The sequence below is a fragment of the Cervus canadensis genome, chromosome 21 (assembly GCF_019320065.1).
Source record: "Cervus canadensis isolate Bull #8, Minnesota chromosome 21, ASM1932006v1, whole genome shotgun sequence".
Taxonomy (NCBI): domain Eukaryota; kingdom Metazoa; phylum Chordata; class Mammalia; order Artiodactyla; family Cervidae; genus Cervus; species Cervus canadensis.
This window is the reverse complement of record NC_057406.1, coordinates 9,064,031-9,088,653: the sequence shown is the minus strand read 5'-3', so window position 1 is coordinate 9,088,653 and position 24,623 is coordinate 9,064,031. Positions and strand designations below refer to the sequence as shown.

At 50.5% G+C, this 24,623-nt stretch overlaps 1 protein-coding gene, 1 long non-coding RNA gene and 2 pseudogenes across 2 annotated transcripts; 2 read left to right on the top strand and 2 right to left on the bottom strand.

Moving 5' to 3' along the window:
* The first annotated feature begins 10,469 nt into the window (after positions 1-10,469).
* APOBEC3A (apolipoprotein B mRNA editing enzyme catalytic subunit 3A) lies at positions 10,470-14,302 on the top strand. The gene is made up of 5 exons (XM_043441108.1): positions 10,470-10,579; positions 10,911-11,055; positions 12,077-12,365; positions 13,323-13,438; positions 13,965-14,302. Exons 2-5 carry the CDS (start codon positions 10,918-10,920, stop codon positions 13,977-13,979), a joined length of 558 nt encoding a protein of 185 aa, XP_043297043.1. The 5' UTR covers positions 10,470-10,579; positions 10,911-10,917; the 3' UTR covers positions 13,980-14,302.
* On the top strand, positions 12,650-12,745 carry LOC122424110 (annotated as a pseudogene).
* Positions 14,303-18,471: 4,169 nt separating the features above from the next.
* Positions 18,472-20,121, bottom strand: LOC122423759. The gene is made up of 2 exons (XR_006264212.1): positions 19,916-20,121; positions 18,472-19,118 (listed from the first exon to the last, which is right to left on the bottom strand). It is a non-coding gene; the product is annotated as an uncharacterized LOC122423759 (long non-coding RNA).
* A 3,632-nt stretch (positions 20,122-23,753) lies between these two features.
* Positions 23,754-24,276, bottom strand: LOC122423758 (annotated as a pseudogene).
* Between the last annotated feature and the right edge of the window lie 347 nt (positions 24,277-24,623).

Genomic DNA, 24,623 nt, shown 5'->3' with positions numbered 1-24,623 from the left:
CTTCCCCATTTGTCCCTCACTTCTTCATTTTCAACCACATTTAGTCTGTCTTTTGGAGATAAATACCTCCCCTGCCTTCTTTTCTCATTGAAAACAAAACAAAACAAAACCCTAAGAGCTATCATGGTGATTCCGTTTGAATTTGTTTTGCATTCCTGTCTATCAGTTTATTTGGGATATTATATTTGAGTTTTTTAGTAAAACTTTTTCCTTGTTAAAAATGTAGGCTTTGTGAATTTTTTTCCTTTTTAAAAAAATTGGCGTATAATTTACAGTTAATTGCAAAATCGTAGGTTTCTAGGCAGTGCAACCACCAACCAGACTGAGGTGGGGCTGTTCCCAGAATCCCAAATGGGGGATCCCTCAGGTCCTCCCCCCAGCTGGGCCTTGTCCAGAGGGAACCCATATTGGGACTATCTATGATCATAGATTGACTTTGCCTGGTTTTGAACTTCATATAGATGGCATCAGTATGAACACCTTTATATGTGACATCTTTCATTCCATAATAAATTTGGGGGCTCATCTGATGCTCCCTGAAGGCTGGTGCTGCTGTGAGAAGTGAGGAAATCACTTTCCACAACCTGTTCCCCCTCCGGCAGCCATCCATCCACCCACGAGGACCACAGCCCCCAGCTCCGTGCCGCCTCTCACCCACATCAGCCAGGGATCCCCGCTCCCTTCAGTTTGGCCCATTCTCATATGAAGAGGTTTCCACCTCCCCATTTTGACAAAGGCCCTACCTGGATGCCCCCAGGCTGACCATGGACCAGTGAGGTCTGGGACAGCGCGGTCATCGGGGCAGCAGGGACCAGCCAGGCAGGCAGTGAGGGGACAGGCCAAAGGATAGGGTCTGTCTCCCAGAGGACAAGCTCCATGACAACCCATTGCTGAGCCTCCTGCAGCAGCCAGCATGGGCCATGGCCCGGCCCAGGCTCCCCAGGGCCCACGGGGCTGGTGGGCCTGGGGGATGAGCGGTGGGGAGGAGAGAAGCTGGTCCTATAGGCAGGCAGCCGACTTTATCCTTGGGGAAGAGAGGAGAAAGGACATCCATGGGCTGAGCTCTCCTTAGGAGCGCCCCCATGCAAGGTCAGCAGCTGGGACATGGAGATTTCCACCCCCCCCAACCAATACACAGAGGAGAGGAGAAAGGCCCCCAAAGGCACTGGGCTTGGCCGGAATGGCACAAGGACAGCTGGCTGTGGGACATATATCTGCCTCAGAGGCCCAGCCAACTATGCTCTTCCCGCCCCCTCCAGGCTTGAGGAATGTGGGGACTGTGTATTCCAGCCCCTAGCTGGCCCTGTTCGTCCCCAAGGGGCTGCCCCTTTGTCCTATTGACTTCCCATCCTGCTCCTCTCAGACCCCCAGGTCCTGGCCCTGCGCTCCCTCCCAGGGAGCTGGTTGCGCCCCGAATCCCAGCCTGGCCGCCCGCACTGAGAACCACGCTGCTCACCCCCATCCTCGGGGTGGACACTCAGCACAGCGTCGCCCTCCTCCTCGGGTGGGTGCTCCTCCTCCAGGAGGGTGCTCCTCCTCCAGGAGGGTGCCCTCCACCCCCACCCCACCCCTGGGCTGAGGCCCCTCTGTCCACTCTGTCCGCTAGACCTGGGCCCCTGGAGAACAGACGTGGTCCTCCGGGTGGTGGCTCAGCCCCCACTTTTGTGGCAGGTGGTTTCTGGGTGAGAACGGACCCGGGGAGTGGGGTGTCCTGAGCAGCACCCACGCTTGCCGGGTCACAGTCTGCACGCTGAGCAGACCCTGCGCACCCCGCGCCTCCAGTCCTTCTGAGCAGGAGATGGCATCTCTATGAGGACCCGGGTTGCAGAACCCAGGCTGGGTCCCTGAGAACAAGGTGGTCTAACAGGTTCTGAGAGCAGGACCTGGGAGGACTGGACCCTGGGAATGGGGACCCTGGGGAGATGCAGACAGGTCTGCCTGGGACCGGTGCTCTCACAGCCCGGGGTGGGGGCCCTTCTCCTAGTGTAAGCCCACCTAGTCTCCATCTGCGTGGCTCTCTTTGCCCAGAAGGACTACCCCTTGTGGATTGTTTTGGTCACTTGCTTCGAGGAATGGAGGAGGGCTGCTGTCAAGAGCCCAGGAATTGAAACCAAAGGAGATACCGGTGACGAAGTTCCCCCACCAAACATGCATGAGATGTGTCACAATCCTCTGATTTGGCTCAGAGCTGAGATAGTCTGGGTGTGCCTGGGGAACCCCAGGAAGTTTCTTTTTGTCAATTCCATGAGTAAGGGATTATGGGTGCTGTGTGTCTGAGCCAGGCGTGGCTGTGTCTCTTTACTCTGGCAAACTATGTGCAAGACCTGTTTTTCTTTTTTCTTTTCTTTTTTTGTCATTGTGTGGTTTCTGGTGTTCCAGGACATCGTGGGGGGCGGGACATGAGATGTCACCCCCAGGGATCACGGCCCAAAGATGGAGGCAAGGTGTCCAGCCTTGAGGTAGCTCGGAGGAAAGGCTGTCGGCTGATACAGGGTACATGCAGGGGTCCCGCTCTCTTTTCTGCACTGGCACATTCTCCCTCCTCAGGACCCTCCCTCTTGGCCACCCACCAGTATGTCTTCAGGGCCCCCTGTGACTCTGTCACATACCAGCAGGTGATCCTTAGAACTGAGCAAACACTTGACAAATGGCCTATATTATTGACCCTATACACTTTGCCAGTGTTCACCTGCTCCAGAGAGACACAGGAGGTCAGAGAGAGAGAAACCTGTGGATCCATCTAGCATACCTGGCTTCCTTTGCTTCTCAGAGGAGTCTGACCACACACACTCCACGTAGGAACCCCCCACCCCGCCACGCCCACCTGAGTCCTCTGAGGAAAGCACCCAGAGGCTGTTTCTTTTTCTCAGGCTCAGACAACCTGATGCTATTCCAGACAGCTGTGGCTGGCCCCCATCACTGGGCTCTAGGTGAGTGAGCACCACCTAGGGTAGAGATTGAGACCTCAGGTCCGTGAACTCTTGGATCGATTTTTGGATCCACTGCAGCTCCCTCTGCTGTGCATACAGCAGGTGCTCAGCATGTGTGCAAATTCAACACCTTGCAAAGGTTTTCAGGGGTGATGTACCAGTCAGGGTTGGTTAGCAGAAGTTGGCTTCCATCCCAGGCTCTGGGAAGGAGACGGCTGTCTGCTGATCATGACAGCGTGAGTGTACTGCACATTCACTCTGTGCCGCGCAAACGTTCTCTCTCAGGCTCTCTTCTTTGTGCCCAGAAATGTTCATTTCATACAGTCAGCAATGCTGTTGAGATTTCCAGGTCTTCCCGTGGTAAAGATTCTTCCTGCCAATGCAGAAGGCACAGGGCTTCGATCCCTGGATCGGAAAGGTCCCCTGGAGGAGGAAATGGCAACGCACTCCAGTATTCTTGCCTGGGAAATCCCATGGACCGAGGAGCCTGGTGGGCTACAGTCCAGGGGGTTGCAAGGAGTTGGACACGAGTGAGCGACTAAGCGCACACAGCAGCACGCAGTCCTGTTGGTATTCAGGTGTCCTCACCTGCTCCCCCAGCTCAGATCCCCAAGCCTAACCCCTTCTGCTGGTGTCATCAGGCTTCTGGATGACTCCCCACCTCCAGGCATCAGTCTCACCCCAGAGCAAAGCCCGGACCTTGGCACCTGTCCGTCCTTCTGAAGGATAACTGTCCTTATCTACTGTGAGGCAGCTGATGGGAAACCCATTGACTTACAGTTTCTATTCATTTTGACCCCTTCACAGATCACAGCCTTGTTATGGCGAAGGGGCTTGTGCAACTCAATGAAACTATGAGATATGCCATGCAAGGCCACCCAAGACGGATGGGTCACAGTGGAGAGTTCTGACAAAACATGGTCCACCGGAGAAGGCAATGGCAACCCACTCCAATATTCTTGCCACAAGAACCCCATGAACAGTATGATAAGGCAAAAAGATATGACACTGAAAGATGAGCCCCCCGTCTCGGAAGGGGTCCAATATGCTACTGGGGAAGAGTGAAAGGCAATTACTAACAGCTCCAGAAAGAAGTGGCTGGGCCCAAGTGGAAACAGCGCTCAGCTGTGGATGTGTCTGATGATGAAAGTAAAATCCGACACTATAAAGAACAGTATTGCATAGGAATCTGGAATGTCAGGTCCATGAATCAAGGTAAATTTGACGTGGTCAAGCAGGAGATGGCAAGAATGAACATTGACATTTTAGGAATCAGTGAACTAAAGTGGATGGGAATGGGTGAATTTAATTTAGATGATCATTATATCGACTGCTATGGGCAAGAACTCCTTAGAAGAAATGGAGTAGTCCTCATAGTCAACAGAAGAGTCCAAAATGCAGTACTTGGGTGCAGTCTCAAAAATGATAGAACAATCTCGGTTCGTTTCCAACGTAAACCATTCAACATCACAGTAATCCAAACCTATGCCCCAACCACTGATGCTGAAGAAACTGAAGCTGACTTGAAGCTTCTGACCTTGAAGACCTGCAAGACCTTCTAGATCTAACAACAAAACAAGACGACCTTTCAATCATAGGAGATTGGAATGCAAAAGTAGGAAGTCAAGAGATACCTGGAGGAACAGGCAAGTTTGGCCTTGGAGTACAAAATGAAGCAGAGCAAAGGTTAACAAGAGTTTTGTCAAGAGAACACATCGGTCACAGCAAACACCCGTTTCCAGCAACACAAGAGATGACTCTACATGTGGACATCACCAGATGGTCAATACTGAAATCAAATTGACTATATTTTTTACAGCTGAAGATGGAGAAGCTCTGCATGGTCAGCAAAAACAAGACCTGGAGTTGACTATGACTCAGATCATGAACTCCTTATTGCAAAATTCAGACTTAAATTAAAGAAAGTAGGGAAAACCAACAGACCATTCTGGTACGACCTAAATCAAATCTTTTATGATTATATAGTGGAGGTAACAAATAGATTCAAGGGATTAGATCCAGTAGAGTGCCTGAAGAACTATGGATGGAGGTTTGTAATATTTAACAAGAGGCAGTGACCAAAACTGTCCCAAAGAAATAGAAATGCAAGAAGGCAAAGTGGTTGTCTGAGGAAGCTTTACAAATAGCTAAGGAAAGAAGAGAAGCAAAAAGCAAGGGAGAAAGGGAAAGATACACCCAACTGAATCAGAGTTCCAGAGAATAGCAAGGAGAGATTAGAAGGCCTTCTTCAATGAACAACGCAAAGAAGTAAAGGAAAACAATAGAATGGGGAAGACTAGAGATCTGTTTAAGAAAATTAGAGATATCAAGGGAACATTTCATGCAAAGACGGACACAATAAAGGACAGAAATGGCAAGGACCTAACGGAGGCAGAAGAGATTAAGAAGAGGTGGCAAAGGGGGTTCAAGATGGGGGACACGTGTCCCCCCATAGCTGATTCGTGTTGATGTATGGTGAAAGCCACTACAATATCGTAAAGTAATTAGCCTCCAATTAAAATAAATTAATTACATTTTTAAAAAAAGAAAAGGTGGCAAGAATTCACAGAAGAACTACACAAAAAAGGTCTTAATGACCAGGATAACTATGATGGTGTGGTCATAACTAGAGCCAGATATCCTGGAGTGTGAAGTTAAGTGGGCCTTAGGAAGCATTACTAAAAACAAAGCTAATGGAAGTGATGGAATTCCAGCTGAATTATTTAAAATCCTAAAAAGATGATGCTGCTAAAGTTCTGCACTCAATATGACAGCAAATTTGGAAAACAGAGCAGTGACCACAGGACTGGAAAAGGTCAATTTTCATTACAATCCCAAAGAAGGGCAGTGCCAAAGAATGTTCAAACTCTGGACAATTGCACTCATTTCACATGCTAATAAGGTTATGCTCAAAATCCTTCAAGCTAGGCTTCAGCAGTATATGAACCAAGAACTTCCAGATGTTCAAGCTGGGTTTAGAAAAGGCAGAGGAACCAGAGGTCAAATTGCCAACGTTTTGTTGGATCATGGAGAAAGCAAGGGAATTCCAGAAAAATATCTGCTTCCACTTCACTGACTGTGCTAAAGACTTTGACTATATGGATCACAACAAATTGTGGAAAATTCTTAAAGAGATGGGAATACCAGACCACCTTACTTGTCTCCTGAGAAACCTGTAGGTGGGTCAAGAAACAACAGTTAGAACCTGACATGGAAAAACATACTGGTTCAAAATTAGGAAAAGAGAACTTTAATGCTATACACTGTCACCCTCCTTATTTAACTTATATGCAGAGTATATCATGTGAAATGCCAGGCTGGGAGAATCACAAACCTCAGGTATGCAAATGACACCACCCTAATGGCAGAAGGTAAAGAGGAACTGAAGAGCTTCCTGAAGAAAGTGAAAGAAGAGAGTGAAAAAGGTGGCTTAACACTTAACATACAGAAAACTAAGACCATGGCATGCAGTCCCATAACTTCATGGCAAATAAAAGGGGAAACAGTGACAGATTTTATTTGGGGGGAGCTCCAAAATCACTGTAGATGTTGAGTGTCACCATGAAATAAAAAGATGCTTGCTACTTGGAAGAAAAACTATGACGAACCTAGACAGTGTATTAAAAAGTGGAGACCACACTTTACCAACAAAGGCACATACAGTTAAAGCTATGGTTTTTCCAGGAGTCATGTATGGTTGTGAGAGTTGGACCATAAAGAAGGTTGAGCACTGAAAAATTGATGCTGGAGAAGGCTCTTGAGAGTCCCGTGGACAACAAGGAGACCAAACCAGTCAATCCTAAAGGAAACCAACCCTGAATATTCATTGGAAGGACTGATGCTGAAGCTGAAGCTCCAATACTTTGGTCACCTGATGCCAAGAGCCTCCTCACTGGAAAAGACCCTGATGCTGGGAAAGATTGAAGGCGGGAGGAGAAGGGGATGACAGAGGATGAGATGGTTGGATGGCATCACCGACTCAAAGGACATGAGTCTGAGCCAACTCCAAGAGATGGTGAGGGGCAGGAGGACTGGTTGCTACAGGCCACGGGGGTCGCAAAGAGTTGGACACGACTGAATGACTGAATAGCAGCAACACTCATTCTGAGACCCCACTTCTCCTCCCTCACTGAGGCCCGCCAGCCTGCCTGCCTCTCCCTCTAGGCATCCCCAGCACTCGCCCCCAGCCTGGTACTTCTCGCTAGGTCTGGTCCTGCTCTGGCCACACACCTCACCTGTAGCTCCCGCCCCCAGACTCCTGGGAAGACCCTCCTTCCCCTCCCACTCCCTCGGTGTCTGAGCAGCTGCATCAGCTTTCTATGGGGGATGCTTCAGAGTCAGAAGAACTTGACTCTGGGTCTGGCCCCCTTCATGCTCTGGGACCTTGGACAGGACTTCACCTCCAGCCCTTGAGATCCTTCCCTGAAACATAGAGACATGGACAGTGACCCACCATGGGGGCTCCTGTGACAGTTAGATGACCATGTGAATGGACACATTAGGACTGTGTAATATTGTTGATGTTATGTTGATTTTTTTTTTAACAAGTGGAGAGCGCCCTCCTCCAATATATCACTCAAACCACAAATAATCCACCTGAACTCCTACACTCTGGCTTATCCTGCATGCGGGGGGTGCACAGGGGACCTCAGCAGAAGGGGTGGGCTGAGACCCAGGACAGGGCCAGTTCCTGGGGAAGGAGCTGGGGAAGGGGCAGGTGTTCAAGGCTGTGCCCAGAGAGAGGGGCCGAGGAAGAGGAGCAGCCATCGAGAGGCAGAGTCCTCCCCCTGACCCTGCCCAGGGGGGAGTCCTGGAGCAGAAGTCTCAGGGAGCAGACGGACCACAGTGCTGGGCCCAGAGTGTCTGGTCTGGCTCGGGGGCCTGCCCCGGGGCCTTCTGCATTGCTTCCTGCCTGGAAGTAAAGTCGCCCAGTCGTGTCCGACTCTTTGCAACCCCATGGACTGTAGCCCGCCAGGTTCCTCCGTCCATGGGAATTTTCCAGGCAAGGATGCTGGAGTGGGTTGCCATTTCCTTCTCCAGGGGATCTTCCTGACCCAGGGATCGAACCTGCGTCTCCTGTACTGCAGGCAGATGCTTTACCGTCTGAGCCACTGGGGACGTGTAGCCAGTTTGCTTGACTACAGCTGAAGGGCCCACCTTAGGGTGTGCTGTGGGACCCCAGGAACTGCGTATATGATCAAGACCAGGCCTGGCACACAACTGTGCCTGAGCAAACAGCCCAACCACGGCCCTGACCCGAAAGGAAAACCTAAAGACACACAGAGTGACTTGACAAAAGGGAAACAGTGTCCGGTTTTCCCAGCGCTGACCAAGATCAGAGAATTTCGTCACTGCCCAAGGGTGGTTGGCAGACGGAAACTCCTTATCAGTTTCGGTTTTGGCTCCTGGGCTCTGACAACAGCCACCCCCTCCATTCTTGAAAATGACCCCCAAATCCAGAGGTGTAGTCCCTCGGGGCAAAGGGGGCAACAGGTGCACAGGTGGGCTGACACTGGGAGAAGGGCCCCCACCCTGTGCTGTCAAAGGGAGGGTTCCAAACAGACCCTCCCCACCTCCCCAGGGCCCCCTCTCCAGGGGCCCATCTCCCCAGGCTCTGGTCTCAGGGTTTCACCCACGACACAGGGACCCCGGAGGTGTTTGAGAACCCTGCTGAGACCCAGGCACAGGCAGCCCGTCCTCCATCCTGCTCCAGGGAGTGAAGGGCACCCACAGGAGGCCAGAGCTGGGAACTTTCACAGGGCAGCCTGGCTGGCACTGCCAGGGTCATCCACCCCAGTCCCAGGGCACTCAGGCTGAGCCACCCTGCCCCCTCCCTGGGGTCCTTTGGCCCAGTCTGTCTCTCCAGCCTCAATCTGGGCTCCCCCAGGGCATCTGGCCCTGTTCCCAGTTTTCCTGGTGGTGGAACCGGACAAAACCTTCGCCTGCCAGGGAGCTCATGCTCCTTGCATGCACCCACCCCTCTCCGGGGGGACCGAGGTCCTGCCTTCCCTTCTGGGATCTCCCCACACTTGGGTGGAGATCTCCAGCAGCATGGGGGAATGTTCCCACATTTTCACTCTATGTGATGGAGGCAGACATAGAGGAGGGGCTGTTGCGCCCCAGAAAGGACAGGACGTCTTTTCTTCCCTCTTCTCACCTCATGGAGGTGAGCTGCACATTTTCATCTCATCATCACATCAGTGGTGTCGGGCGCTATTTTGGGTCCGGATGTTCATCACTAGGTTCTACTAAGGCCTTTACCAAACCAGCATCTCCCTGGCCTCAGGGAGATGGCGAGGGGGTGTGCTGGTCCTGGGGCTCCTGCTGCCCCAAGGGCCTTGGGCTCCAGGGAGAGCATGTGAGAGGGTGCTGGCAGGCGCAGTGGGAGAAGAGAGGGGTGAGGCCCACCCAGATCTGAGTTAATAGCTCCTCATCCTCTTATCTCTTCTCTCTGTGACTCGGGTGACTCAAGACTGAAAATGTTGGCGAGAAAGTCAAACACTGCCACCTCTGATAACCCTCCAAACTTCACCAAACATGGATTCTCTTAGCTGCCTGTGCTGTGTGCTGGTCGGTCACTGGCACCTGGACCCCTCTCCCCCCACCCCCCAGATGTGGAAACAAGCTAGGTTGGCTTGTCTGCATTGGAGAGGGGCAGCTAGGCCTCAGCAGGGAACAGAAGGTCCAGGGATGCCTGGCTAGGCTGGGGTATGGAGGGTGAGGAAGGAGGCGGTGTTGGAGAACATTCTAGAAGAGACCTCAAAGCTACTGGATGAGGAGCTACACTTGCCGGGAGACCTCCCCTGGGGATGCGGGAGCCGGGTGCCCTCCCTGAGATGGACCCCTGCCTTGGTCTGCCCACAAGATGCTCCCGCCCAGCCTTGAGGGGCAATTGATGCTGGGCTGAGCTCAGAGAGATCCTGGCATCTGGCTGCTAGAGCCACCTGGGAAAGGGTGGGGCAGATTTGGGGGCTCAGTACTCTGAGGGTCCTCCAGGGCACAGGGGCTGAGCAACAGGAGCCCCAGACTCTTCAGGCCATCCTCTGCCCCCAGCACCAGCTTTCAGGCACCAGAGACCCTCCCTCAGAAACCTGGGGGTGAAGGTGGGAGAACAGGAGCACTTGGTGGATTGGGTGATGGGAGGAGACACTGGGGATGCGAGAGCAGGGCTGGGTTTGAATCAGGACCACATCTTCCGTCCCTGGAAGGCAAGAACTGGGGCACAGTGGTGGGGAGATTCTCGGGGACCCAGCCTAGTCTCTGCGACCCAGGTCCTCATGCAGATGCCATCTCCTACTCGGGAGTGTCCCCTCACTGCCTGCCTGATTGGCCGCTGCTTCCCAGATGACCTCCCACACACCCTCCCAGACCGCACTGGTCCATGGTCAGTCCCGGTGGCATCAGGTAGGGCCTTTGTCAGAACAGGGAAATGGAAACCGAAGCTGTCCACGAAGGTGTGACTCTGGGTGGGGAAGTTCACGGGTGGCATGAGTGGCCCGAGTTCAGGAAGGGGTGAGGCCCAACCCCGCTGACACAACAGCTTCCAGGCGCTCTGATGGTATATAAGGCTCCTGCCGCTTGGACACCTTCAAGGAGGAGGCCACAGGCTGTGACTGAGCATAGAATCAGAGGACTCGGAGCCAGGGACGGTAAAGAAGTTGATTCATGGGGCCCAGCAGAGCGGGGCCGGATACCATACGACAAGGGACCCAGGATGGGGGCAGAGTGGCACTGAGAGGCCGTGTCCAGTCAGACTCCAGGCGGAGGACTGGGTCATCATCGGGGCTCTGAGCACCCTGCACTGCTCCTGCGGGGAGACCCTGACTTCCCCAGGAGCCCCCAGCGGGGGCCAGAGAGGGAGGTCTAGTGGCTCCAGCAGAGATGTGGGGTGCAGGAGGAAGGGCTGTGGCAGGGAGGGGAGCCCTGGGCAGTCCCAGAGGAAGCCCCGTGTCTTGTGACTTCTCCCACCTTTGTCCTCAGACACCTGATGGACAGATACACCTTCATTGAGAACTTCAACAATCAACGATGGCCTTTCAAGACCTACCTGTGCTACGAGGTGGAGAGGCTGGATGGAGACACTGCGATCCCTCTGGATGAGTACAAGAGATTTGTGCGCAGCAAGGTGACCCACCCAGCCCGCCCGCAGCAGGCGGGCCCTCCCCGTGGTGGGACACGCAGGGTAGAGGGTTGTCAGTGGCACACGGGATGTCCCACAAGCTCTCTGCCAGGAATCAGGTGGGGACCCTTTCTGTGTGATTGACAGCTTTGAGCCACGTGTCAGAAGCCAGTCACAGCCACCCAGCGCCTGGCACCTCCAGTCCAGTGTCTTGGTTACTCCTCTCCTGCTCCGCCTCTGGGGAGGAGTTGGGATGGAGGGTGATGCATGTGGACAAGGGGCTGGGTTCTTCCCTGGACTCTGCCCAGGGCAGGCTCTTGCCAGAGAGCCCGATCCTCTCTCAATCACCACAGGCTTGGGCGGCCAGGCGAGATATCCGCCCACTGCCTGAGAGATTCTGGCAAGGGTACTGATCACCACAACCCCGCCGCTGCCAGCTGTGTGTAGTCCAGGGCTGCGCTGGGCCCAGCACAGGGCGATGCCCAGAGCAGAAGCTTGTAAAAGTTTGGGCACACACTTGGGTTTAGTGGGGTAGGGTCGTAGAGGAGCTGGAGAGCAGAGTGAATCACTCCAGGGAGGAAATGCCCACTTCCATGGCAAGAGGCCAGTGTCGGAGCTCCCCTGGCCTCCTCCCTCCCGGCACAGCTGGACTAGGCCCTATCACGGGCACAAGATAAGAGGGACTCCAGCAAACTCAGAAATCAAGATGAGTCATGCTTAAACTCAATAGTTTAAAAATCAAAATTAACGCAATTCTGTGATGCAGGAAACAGCAACATCTGCCTGAAGACTGATCAGTTTCAGAGCTTTGCAGAGCCATAGGGATACAGCGTCTCTCAAGGGGTTTGGCATTCCTTTGATCGTGTAAATCCTGCATTGAAATAGCATTTCACTGGGTGCTGAGGCTTGCCCCCACTAACTTCGTGCTGGGGGCCAGTGCCTCACCCGCCTTCCTTCCATGGTCGTTCCCTCCGTGCTGGCCTGTACACAGCAAAGGACAGGACGCGTGTCTTCCTCTTTTTTGTAGGGTCCTGATCAACCGCAGGGACCCCACCATGCGGAGTTCTACTTCCTGGAACAGATCCGTTCTAGGAATCTGGACCAGAATCAGCACTACAGGCTCACCTGTTTCATCTCCTGGAGTCCCTGTTACTCTTGTGCCCACAACCTGACTACGTTCCTGAAGGAGAACCCCCACATAAGCCTGCACATCTTTGCCTCCCGCCTCTATACCCGCAACCGTTTTGGGAGCTATCAGAGAGGCCTGCGCGAACTGCAAGCGGCTGGGGCCCAAATCACCATCATGACCTTTCAGGGTCGGCAGGGGTCTCCTGGGGGTGGGGCAGTGGCAGGGATAGGCCTGTGGGAAGTTGCCAGAAAGAGGTGGGCAGGGTGGGAATCCCTGGTACAGAGGCCTTTGTGTGCTGCCTGAGAAGGGAGGCTAGACTCTGGAAAGAGCCTGTGGGAAGAGAGAGTTCAGAGGGGCAGAGGGGGTTCAGGAGGGGCCGGTGGGTGGGTGAATGTGCGTGGACTAGCGGGTTTCCAGAAAGAAGGAGAACGGGCTGGCTCAGATTCCACTAGCAAGAAGGAATCTGAGGGCTTGCTTCAGCTGCACATATGCAAACACTGGAACGATGCAGAGATTAGCATGGCCCCTGGGCAAGGATGACACAGGTGAAAAAAGGAACATGTTGACTCAGTTCTAGAACCTATTATACAGAGCGAAGTAAGTCAGAAAGAGAAAGACAAATATCATACATTAACGCATATATATGGAATCTAGAAAGATGGTACTGATGAACCCGTTCACACGGAGGCAAAGGAGACGCAAACATAAAGGACAGAATTTTGGACACAGAGGAGAAAGAAGAGGGTGGGATGATTTGACAGAGTAGCATTGAAACATGTACATTACCATATGGAAAATAGATAGCCACTGGAAATTTGCTATGTGACGCAAGGGATCCAAAGCCAGGACTCCGTGACAACTGAGGAGGATGGGATTGGGGAGGGAGATGGGAGGAAAGGTCCAGAGGGAGGGGACATGTGTATACCTATGGCTGATTCATGTTGGTGTATGGCAGAAACCATCACAACATTGTAAAGCAATTACCCTTCAATTAAAAATAAAATGAAAAAAATTTTTAAAGAAGAAAGAATTTGAGGGGTAAACTAAGTCCTTGAAAGGAAAAGAGAGAGGAGGCAGCGAAATGATGATGGGGAAGTCCACCCCGAGACTGGAGCTCACCTTTCTCTCCCTCGTTCCATTTCAGACTTTGAGTACTGCTGGGAAACCTTCGTGGACCACCGGGGAAATCCCTTTCAGCCCTGGGAGGGGCTGGAGGCAAAGAGCCAGGAGCTCTGTGAGGAACTGCAGGCCATTCTCAGGGTGAGGGTTCCTCCCGGCTGCTTCCCTGGACCTCCCCCCTCCTCTCCTCTTCTCTCCCTGGGCCTTTATCTATGTCTGGGCCACTCAAGGTCTTCATTGCAGCATGCAGGGGCTTCTCTCTAGTTTCGGGGCGGGGGGGGGGGGCCACAGGCTTCTCTTGTTGCTAAGCAACGGCTCCAGGGTGGGCTGCGCACTTCTCTGGTTGTGGCGTGCGCTTAACTGCCCTGAGGCCCATGGGATCTTCATTCCCAGACCAGGGGTGGAACCCGTGTCCCCTGCCTTGGAAGGCAGTTTCTTAAACCACCAGGGGCATCCCTGCCTGGGCCTGTCCCCTCTTTTTGGAGCCTCCTCCAGGGTGATCTGCTCCCTCCTGGGACACCGGCTCCATCCCTCTTTCCTTTCCCCAGGGGTCCCTCTGCTTCCTCACAGGCTTGTGTCCCTCCCTCCTTCCCCATCTGTGTGACACTCCCCAGACCTCCTCTCTGTGTTTCCTCTTCCAACGTTCTCATTCCCTGCTTCGTCCTAGACTCAGCAAAACTGAAGGATGGACGCCAGCCTCTCTAAAGAACAGGAGACCTCTATTGAACAACAGAACAAAACACCTTCTTTTAAGAAATATAAACATGCCATTTGCTACTGTCTCCAGACTGATCCAAACAGACCAGCAAAAAACAAATGGCTCAAAAGAAATAGCTTTTTTAAAATAAAAATCTGAGTAGATTTACTTTTCATTCAAACCTATGTTGTGTTTCAATCTACGTCAGTAAGATTCCATTCAATACTATCAGAATAGTTTCCGATTTTTAGATAAGTGAATATTGTAATTGATTTTAAATGCAAAGCAATAAAATGAAATATTAAGTATCTCTCATTCGATTTTTTCCCTTAGTAAATATATCATGAACTATAAATAGTTTATTAAAAGTTGCAAAGATGCAGATGCCTTTTTATTTTGTAGTGGATCTGATTCATGGTGGGGTGGAGGTATAGTGGTCACACTAATTTCTGCTGGTATGAGTAAAAATCAGCTAAACTTTCTAGAAGGGAAACCTAGGATTCAAAAATCTGCAGCCATCAACAACCTATCACACTGCTAACACTACTGTTTTTGAAATGACAGACCATGCGATAAGAGAAGAAAAGAATGAGTCTCAATATTGAAAGAGAATTTTCAAATCCGCAGCTAGATAACTCCAGGAATTACCCCAGTCCCCCCACCACTGCGACTTCTACTGCCCTGGAGAGGAAGCCAGAGGGAAAGGCTGTTGTGCACAGATGATGAACTGGCCCCTGCACAGTACATGGACCCAAGCAGGACTGGTCTCAGGCACTAGATTTCTCTCCTGTCATTCGCTCTGTGGGGACTGAATTGAGCTGAGCCAGCCTTGCACAAGGCGTCCAGACAGCAAAGTCTCCCCAGGTCTCTCCCCTCAGACTTCTGATCCTGTGTCAAGGGCCCCAAATGTGTCTCAACCTCACACAAGGGGCCCAAACTGTGTCACAACCTCACACAAACATGTGACTCTAAGAAGCTGGGAGCAGAACCATTCGGTGTGAGACCTGAAGCAATAGAAAATGAGGGACAGATGATGATGATGGTTGAGAAGGGAGGAAGGGACTAAATCAGGGAGGGTTGGTGCATGTGAGGGAAGGAAGGACAGGTAGAAGAAGGTAACCTGGGAGGGAGGGGGGAGGGAAGAGGTAAGGAGAGGAGCAGGGCTGAGACCCAACAATGGGAAGACAAGGGGCCTAAGGAAAGGATGCTAGGATGAAGGAGGGTGGACAGGGTCAGAGCTGTCTGGAAAAGCTGGAAGTAGGGCTCATTTCATAAAATAAACCATGTGGGCCAGGTAGATTGGTCCAGGCCTGGCTTGGCGACTCAGTGATGCTGTCAAGACATGGCCCACTATTGCTGTTCCCTCAGCTCAGCTCTCAGTACTTGCCTCCTCAGGGCCTCGAATGGCTGCCTAACTCCAGACATCACATCTCATTCCAGAGGGGAAGAAAGAAGATAGGACAAACCCCAGAACTTCAGAGCCCATATGTTCTTTTACTGGACACTAGTAGTGTCTTACCGTGAGAGGCGGCTGGTGGGAAAAACTCTGTTGGCGTTTCACTTGACCCAGTTTGGGCCGCAGAGGGAACAAGATTGGCTCTTGAGCTCCTCACCTGTAATATATGGAGAATAATAGTGACTGACAACCTAGATAGCATATTAAAAAGCAGAGACATTACTTTGCCAACAAAGGTCTGTCTAGTCAAGGCTATGGTTTTTCCAGTGGTCATGTATGGATATGAGAGTTGGACTGTGAAGAAAGCTGAGTGCTGAAGAATTGATGCTTTTGAACTGTGGTGTTTGAGAAGACTCTTGAGAGTCCCTTGGACTGCAAGGAGATCCAACCAGTCTATCCTAAAAGGAGATCAGTCCTGGATGTTCATTGGAAGGACTGATGCTGAAGCTGAAACTCCATACTTTGGCCACCTTATGAGAAGAGTTGACTCATTGGAAAAGACCCTGATGCTGGGAGGGATTGGGGGCAGGAGGAGAAGGGGACGACAGAGGATGAGATGGCTGGATGGCATCACCGACTCAATGGACATGAGTTTGAGTAAACTCCGGGAGTTGTTGATGGATAGCTAGGCCTGGCGTGCTGTGATTCACGGGGTCGCAGAGAGTCAGACATGACTGAGCGACTGAACTGAGCTGAGCTGAACTGAGGGCCATTGGGCAGTTAAACATCAAGTACTTAGGACGATGTTGACATAGTTATTCTTCAACCGATGATGTCACTATTTAAAAAAGGGGGAGAGATCACCCATTTAATAAATCACTCAGTCTACAATAAACCATCAGCCCTCCAGCTCACTCTGGCTCACACCACGTGCAGCAGGTGCCAGGGAAGATGTGGGTGACAAGTGGCATCTGGGGCCTTGGCAGCAGAGTCATTATGGCCCAGACCCAGGCCAGGCCTGTTTCCCTCCTCTCAGCGTTGCTGATGGGGCCTCACCTCCTCCCTCCTGGGGGCTCCTTCTCTGACCCCTGGGGGCTCCTCCTGCACTCCTGACCCTGGGCCTGGCCTCTTCCCATGGGTCCCAACCATGTTCTCCACTGAGGCCCTCATTTCTGTGTCCCTTCCTCCTCCTCCTGCAGGTGTTTCAGGGGGCCTGCAAGTCCCCAGAGACGCTGGAGTCATGCCCACGGGAGGGAAGATGCACCAAGAGGGGGCCCCTTTCACTTGTCTTCAACACCCACCTTTGGTTACAAACACCATGTCTCCCAGCTTTGATCAAGCCCTTTTCACACCCAAGCTCATCCTGGCTTTACCAAATCTCAGGGAGTCACTGCTTAGCACCACTTGGCTATGAAGCAAAGTCCTCTTTCTCTCTTCCCAAGGTCTCACAGGTAGGTCGAGGCCACATTCACACCTGGGTCCCTGCCAACCCCCAGCCAACCCTGAGAGACCTTCCTAAGGGCTGTGAGTTATATCAGGATACACACAGGGAGGCTGAAGAAGGCTGCAAGCAAAGCTGGGGTTTGCAGTGCTGGAGTCTGGAGTTGACCTGGTTAGACCCGAGAGCGCACGAGGGAGACTTCAGAGCACGGGGGAGGGACTGAGACGGGACCCGATCCCTGGGGAGACCTGGGGAGAGGGCGAAGGAGGGGCAGGGCTGAGGCCTGGAGGGGGCCCGGCGTGAGGGGACAAGGCCATTTGTCACCTAGGGAGCTGGAGGGGTGGTCTCTCATCACCCTGGACCCCCGTGAAGACACGAGGCTCTGTGTGGTGTCCGGAGTCCAGACACAGCACTGTATCAGAGGACTGCCAGGGGCTGAGTGCACAGCCGGTTTACTCTGAATTTCAGATGAACAATAAATAATTTGGAATTTACTTAACCAAAAATGTATTCACATTTAACTGGGGTCCTATATTTTTGTCGCCTAAATCTGGCTGCTCTTTTTATTTTTGTCTGTGCTGGGTCTCCATTGCTGCGAGGGCTTTTTCTCTAGTTGCACCAAGTGGGGGCTACTCTCTGATTGCGGCGTGCGGACTTCTCATTACAGTGGCTTTTCTTATTGAGGAGCACAGGCTCTAGGGTGCTTGGGTTGTAGTAGTTGCAGCTCACAGGCACAGTAGTTGTGGCCTCCGGGCTCTGGGCACAGGCTCGGTAGTTGTGGTGTCCAGGCTTAGTGGCTCTGCGGCATGAGGGATCTTCCCAGACTAGTAGAGATCAGTCTTGAGTCTCCTTCACTGGCGGGTGGATTCTTTACCACTGAGCCCCCAGGGAAGCCCTGGCTGCTCTTTTCATGCAGGAGACATTTACAGGAGCTCCCATCCTGGTCGAAGCCCTGCTTGGGCAGAGTGGGTCCTGCACCCTCGCTGGGGGTCCTTTGGCTCCAATCTTCCCTCCCATGAGATCCCTGGAGCACCCCACCCTTCGCCCACGATGGCTGCTGAGAGGCTCCAAATAAGATGCCAGTTAACAAGGGCATGCTTCCTGCCTGGTTGTGGAATATCAAAAAGGGGAAATCCTTTGAACGTGACACCAAGAGACTTTCCTTTGAGCTGCAGGAGGGTCATTGCACAAGCAACATTGCAGCACTGTGGAAGGAAGGATAACTGCTCATTCAGCAACAAATGTTTGCACACCCTTTTTAAAAAAATGTTACTACTGGAGTATAATTGCTTTTTCAATGTTACTACTGGAGTGTAACTGCTTTATAAAGTTGTGCTAGTTTCTGCCGTGTAACAAAGTGAATCAGGCATATGTATACCTATATCCCCTTCCTCTTGAGCCTCCCTCTCGCCCACCCACTCCCATCCCACCCATCTAGGTTATCACAGAGTACAGCGCTGAGCTCCTGTGCTACACAGAGGTTTTCCACCGGCCATCTATCATACACACAGATGTCATACATGCCGTTGTTACTCTCCCAGTTCGCCCCACTCCCCCTTCCCCACTGTGTCCACATGTTCATTCTCTACGACTGTGTCTCTATTCCTGTCCTGCAAAGAGGTTCACTTGTATCCTTTTTCTAGATTCCGTATATATTTATTAATATATTTGTTTTTCTCTTTCTGACTTACTTCACTCTGTATAACAGACTCTAGGTCCGCTCATATCACTGTAGATTGTACAATTTCTTTCCTTTTTCTGGCTGAGTCATATTCCACTGTACATTGCAGGAAGTGGTGGGTGTTTAAACCGCAGAATATTTGCTCTGAAACGTAAAATGAAAATCTGGACCTTCAGGGCAGGTGGTCCGGCGGGGAGAAACACAGGGGAGGTTGAGTCCTCCTTTTATAAACATGGGAGCCAAGGGAGATATTCAGGGTTGGCAGAGTGAAAAAGGGAATTAAAGCTGAAGGTGGATTCGAGTTGAGGGTCTGAGAACAGTGATATCACTTCCAAGGCAGACAAGAGTGATGGGAAGATGGAGCCGTGTATATTCTCCCCAATCAGAAGTGACGTCAAAAGATGATGGATCAAGACCCAGAAGCACAAACACATGATGTAACCGTAAGGAATGACGGTGGAAGTTAGAGAGGTGGCAGGCCTGGAGTCAACAAGAATGATGACACAACTTTGTTATTGGTTTGGTGCTTCCTTGTCATTTTGATTTTGTCATGGTGTGTGTCCTTACATGAATATCTTCTCATTTCATTTGCAGCAGGGACAAGACCTGTAGAAAATGTTTTGTAATAAAATTAATAAGAAATGAATAAGACTAAATTAATACGTAAATTTAATAAAAGTCCATAGAAAAACACAATAATGCTTTTGCTTCTTTTTGAACCTAAAAATCTACCACTTAGGTAAAAATAGTAAAAGAAAGAAGTTAGATTTAGAAAGCATGTGATGGAGGGCAATACAGCCAAAAATCTCATGGGCCCGAAAGCACAGCAGGGGTCCAACCATGAGCCCACGGGGAAGGGAGTTTGAACTTGGAGCTGTCCCTCCCCCTGCTCTGGGTGAAACAGGCCATCAGAAAGCCCCAAGGAACCATGGCTGCGATAGTCTAGCTCCTGGGCTCTCTCCTGGTCTGCAAGAGGCTCAGGTTAAGAATTTGCATGTCTTGGGGCTTCCCTGGTGGCTCAGTGGTAAAGAAGCCACCTGCCAATGCGGGGGATATACGTCTGACCCCTGATCTGGGAAGATCCCGTGTGCTGCAGGACAACTAAGCCTGTGCGCCACAACTACTGAAGCCTGAATGCCTCAGAGCCTTTGTTCCGAAGCAAGAGAAGCCCCCATAATGAGAAGCCTGTGCGCCACAACTAGAGAGTAGCCCCTGCGGTCACCCTTGATTCTCCCGTCCCCTCCTCTACATTCTGCCTTTGGTTTTTGTCTTTGGTGCTGTTGGCCCTTAAGTATGTGCAACCATACATCCTGGGAAGTGACCCCTGGTCCTCACAACACTCTTGTACTGTAAACTAAGGACTTAAACTGAAGCAGAAATACGTGAAAATAAGCAACACTTACTGCGTACTGAATGTCCACCACATTCTTGTCCTCATGTCTGAACCAGAGTGAGTGGCTCACTTAAACCTCCGCCCAGCCCAGCGGTGAGGATCAATCCCTTACTTCACTGCACAGGTGAGGAAACTGATGCTCTCGGGGTCAGAGGTCGCAAAGCAGAGCCAGTCTGAACCAGTCAGCACCTCTCATCCACGTGGTCCTTGAACCCTTTGCCTGGGATGATTGAAGAAGGTCTGAAATTAATTGCCAAGATTGTTTTTTAATGTAAAGGTTTACATAATTTTATAAGCAAACTCCTAATCTAGATACAATTAAAAAAAAAAAAAAAAGCTTCCTGGTAGAGGAAGAAGTGGTTATGCAGTTTCCTATCAGGAAACTATTACTTTTCAGAAAGGAAGTCAACTTGTTCTTTAATGTCACAGAGAAAATGTTCCCAGATCTACAATCAAAATCACTCTTTTTACAAAGTGTAAGTGCACCCCTAAAACTTTTTTTTTTTGGTTGTGGTTAGAGTTTTTTTTTTTTTTTCCTTTTGATGTGGACCATTTTTTTAAAGTCTTTATTGAATTTGTTACAATTTTGCCTCCGTTTTATGTTTTGTTTCTTCAGCCCTGAGGCATGTGGGATCTTAGCTTCCGGACCAGGGACTGAACCTGCACCCCCTGCGTTGGAAGGCAAAATCTTAACCACTGGTCCACCAGGAAAGTCTCAATATTTTAAATAAGTTTAATTACATATTCAATACAGATATTCTTTTCTTTGTAAGACTTAAATATGACACTATGTGAACACCAAGCATTCACTTCACTCACCAGCTTAAGATACAGACAGGAAACAGCACATCAGGGCTCTTCCCCACCCCCATCTCCCTTCAACTTTTAAGATTCAGGAAAAATAATCATGCTTGACTTCTAGCTCAGAAGTAAGTCTAGGAACAGTCTCATATTTCTTCTGCCTAATTTTTTTTTTTTCCTGCCCAATATGTTCACAAGAAAGAAGACAGAATGTAGCCATGATCTGTGGGTATAGATTTCTGGGTTTCAACTCCCAGCAACTCTTCCTCCTACCTGTGTAACCTCAGCTGTGCCTCAGCAGTAAGTGCAGGGTAGAAAAAGGATTAACGGGATGAGGACAGACACAGTCCTGGGAACAGAGCAGGCCTCCAGGTCATGAACTGCGCTGCGCTTGACACCACACAGCACCCTCAAGTTGGAGTCCTGCTTTTCCTTCATAGCACGTCATAAACACTTCCTCAAGTTATAAAGATTCATTATACGTGCATAACAATCAAATATAGAAATGAATGCATCATTACTCAAAAGGCCATATGTTGGTCTATGTCTGGGTATTTCCTGATTGATTTGATACAATCAACCTCTCACTGGAGTGCATTTAGTTTCCAAATTTTCAGTATTGCCAATAAGGCAGTGACACTGAGTTTAAAAATCTCTGGCATTTTGGACAATTGGGGCTAAGAAATTTCCTAAGAGCTGGACACCAAGCTTTTGGTGCATTTAGACACACTTTCCTATGAAAATCTTCGTGGAACTCCTCTGCCAGCGGGAAAGCATAAGAGGGCCCTGTGGGACCACTGTCTCCTGGCTCCTCTGCGTCTGGGGTTGTCCCTGGTCAGGTAAAGAATAGGAGTCAACCCACAGGCTGAGAGGAGCTCAGCCTCAAACCAGGTCCCAGCCACGATTCTGGAACAAAGTCCCAGTGTTACTGCAATTCCATCACTCTGAATAAAGACTAGACCTTACACACCCGGGCTCAGCATTCACCCAGTTAGAGCCCCATGTCGGCTGACCACTGCACCCTAAAAGAGGAGAGGTCCAGGGGGACCTGTAGGGACAGAGGTGCCTGTAGGGTGGGCAGGGGGAGAAACCCAGTAAACAGGAGGCCAGAGAGTCGGTGGGAGAGGTCATCACACAGAGAGGTCAGCCCTGGGTCTTCAGGGTGACCATGACCCCAACGACGTATAGCAAAGGATGAGAGGTGGTCACATGCTGTTGTAGTTCAGTTGCTCAGTCATGTCTGACTCTGCAACACCATGGACTGTAGCCCGCCAGGCTCCTCTGTCCATGGGATTCTCCAGGCAAGAATACTGGAGTGGGTTGCCATGCCCTCCTCCAGTATCCCAACCCATAGGGTTGCAAAGAGTTGGAAATGACTTAATGACCAAACAACAACAACAACTCTTGTGTATTAAAAAAAATACTTTATACAGATAAACCAAATTATGGCCTTCTAATAAAACACTCAAGCACTTATTTTTTATATTTATTTTTATTTATTTATTTACTTGACTGCCTGGTCTTAGTTGCAGTGCACAGGATCTTTAGTTGCAACATGTGGGATCTAGTTCCCTGACCAGGGATTGAACCCCCGACCCCTTGTATTGGGAGCATGGAGTCTTAGCCACTGGACTATGAGGGAACTCCCTCAAACAACTTATGATCAAGAGAATTAGGAAGAAAATCTCCTCTTCTTCCATCCCCTGTGCCCACCCTACCCAACCCCTCCAGACACAAGCTTTGGTACGTCTGCGTGTGCCTGTCCAGACCTTTCTCCATGAACTAAGGACAGATGTGTATGCAAACACATCTATAGTGGTGTTCTGCATGCATCTACCATGTTATAATGTTGTACAGTTGCCCAGTGATGTCCGACTCTTTGCAACCCTATGGACTGCAACATGCCAGGCCTCCCTGTCCCTCACCATCTCCTGGAGTTTGCCCAGGTTTATGTTCATTGCATGAGTGATGTCATCCAGACATCTCATCCTCTGATGAGAGGATCCTCTTCTCCTTCTGCCCTCAATCTTTCCCAGCACTGGGGACTTTTCAAATGTGTCATCTGTTCACATCAGATGACCAAAATACTGGAGCTTCAGTTTCATCATCAGTCCTTCCAGTAGATAATCAGGGTTGCTCTCCCTTAAGATCAACTGGTTTGATCTCCTTGCAGTCCAAGGGACGTTCAGGAGTCTTCTCCAGCACCACAGTCCAAAGGCACCAATTCTTTGGCGTTCTGCTTTCTTTATGGTCCAGCTCTCACAACCGTACATGACCGCTGGGAAGACCATAGCCTTGACTACACGGACCTTTGTCAGCAGAGTAATGTCTCTGCTTTTCAGCACACTGTCGAGGTTTGTCAATAGCTTTCCTTCCAAGAAGCAAATCGTCTTCTGATTTCATGGCTGCAGCCACTGTCTGCAGTGATTTTTGGAGCCCAAGAAAAAAAATTTCTCACTATTTCCACATTTTCCCCTTCTATTTGCCATGAAGTAATGGAGCCAGATGCCATGATCTCAGCTTTTTTAATGTTTAATCTTAAGCAGGCTCCTTGACTCTCCTCCTTCACTCTCAACAAGAGGCTCTTTGGTTCCTCTTCACTTTCTGCCATTAGAGTGGTGTCATCCACATATCTGAGGCTGTTGATGTTTTCTCCTGCCTGTCTTGATTCTGGCTTGTAACTCATTCAGCCTGGTATTTCTCATGACGTGCTCTGTAGATGAAACAACGGAGACAGCAGACAGCCCTGTCATGCTCCTTTCTCAGTCTTGAACCAATCAGTATGTGGTGGATTGTGCTATAACACCATGCATTATTTCTGAAATGTGGGATTGTAAGGAAATTTCTAATCACGGTATGTTTCCCCAAATAAATGCCCCAGGCAGATCATAAAAGAAAAGTCCAGCCACCTCAGGGGCCCCCTCTGTCCCATCTTACTCCCTCTCCTTGCCTCCCCAAGGATAACCACTCTCCTGATTTCTAACACAAGTTAGATCATCTTTTTTTGCTGTTTGTTTTTGTTCCAAACTAGTTTAAGAGTTCCACTTTCACTCCTCAATAGATTTTATGTATTCCCCATATGCTGCTTCTCTCATTATTTCATCTAGTTCTGAAGGGTCATTGAGCCTCATCTTCATCAGCCAACCATCTTCATACCAAGATCTGTTGACAAGTCCTGGATTTTCTGCTAGAGTTTCATTCATTTCAGTTACTTCTCCTGCAAGAGGAGAACAGAGTTCACTAGCAGCTTTCACACTTGTCAAAGCACCGAATTCCTCTTGTTTGTCCAATTCCAATTTGGTCTCAACTTCAAGCAGACTACAGTAAACAACAACAACAAACCCATCTCTCAAAGCTTCCTGTGCAAAATTGCTGATTCCCCCTGTTCCAACACCCTTTTCAGTTACCCATTCATGCTTGTCTGTGAATGTACACACCCAACAGCAGAGAGGGGCCTCATGGCGGCGCCCGTCGCCGCCAGGGCCACGGTGGGCTGGGCGCCTTGGGTGCCGAGATGACGCCAAGGCTGCAGACCCCGGCCTGTAAGCTCCGCGCCGCTCACAGCGCCATCTGTTGGTGTTATTCAGTCGCTAAGTCATGTCCGGCCCTTTGCGACCCCCACAGACAGCAGCACACCAGGCTTCCCCTTCCTTCACTATCTGGTTCGTCTTCTTTCTGTGCTTTGTATAAACACATGCCCCCCAGAACCTTTGGAGTCTGGCTTCTGTCACTCAACGATGTTTGAGGTTCATCCATTCTGCTTACCATCAGTTCTCATTGCTGGAGAGAATCCCACCAGGTTCTTCATCATCAGTGAGATTGATGGTCGTTGGCTAGGGGCACAGTGACTGTGGCAGAGCTAAAGAGACCATGAGGAGCCCGAGGGGAACAGAGAATGCCCGAGCCCAGAAAGAACC

Excerpts from the sequence above, each read along its gene's own strand:
- APOBEC3A (XM_043441108.1), top strand. The coding sequence starts at position 10,918 with ATGGACAGATACACCTTCATTGAGAACTTCAACAATCAACGATGGCCT. Across the intron at positions 11,056-12,076 it reads AGAGATTTGTGCGCAGCAAG|GGTCCTGATCAACCGCAGGG; the intron begins GTGACCCACCCA and ends TCTTTTTTGTAG. Across the intron at positions 12,366-13,322 it reads CACCATCATGACCTTTCAGG|ACTTTGAGTACTGCTGGGAA; the intron begins GTCGGCAGGGGT and ends GTTCCATTTCAG.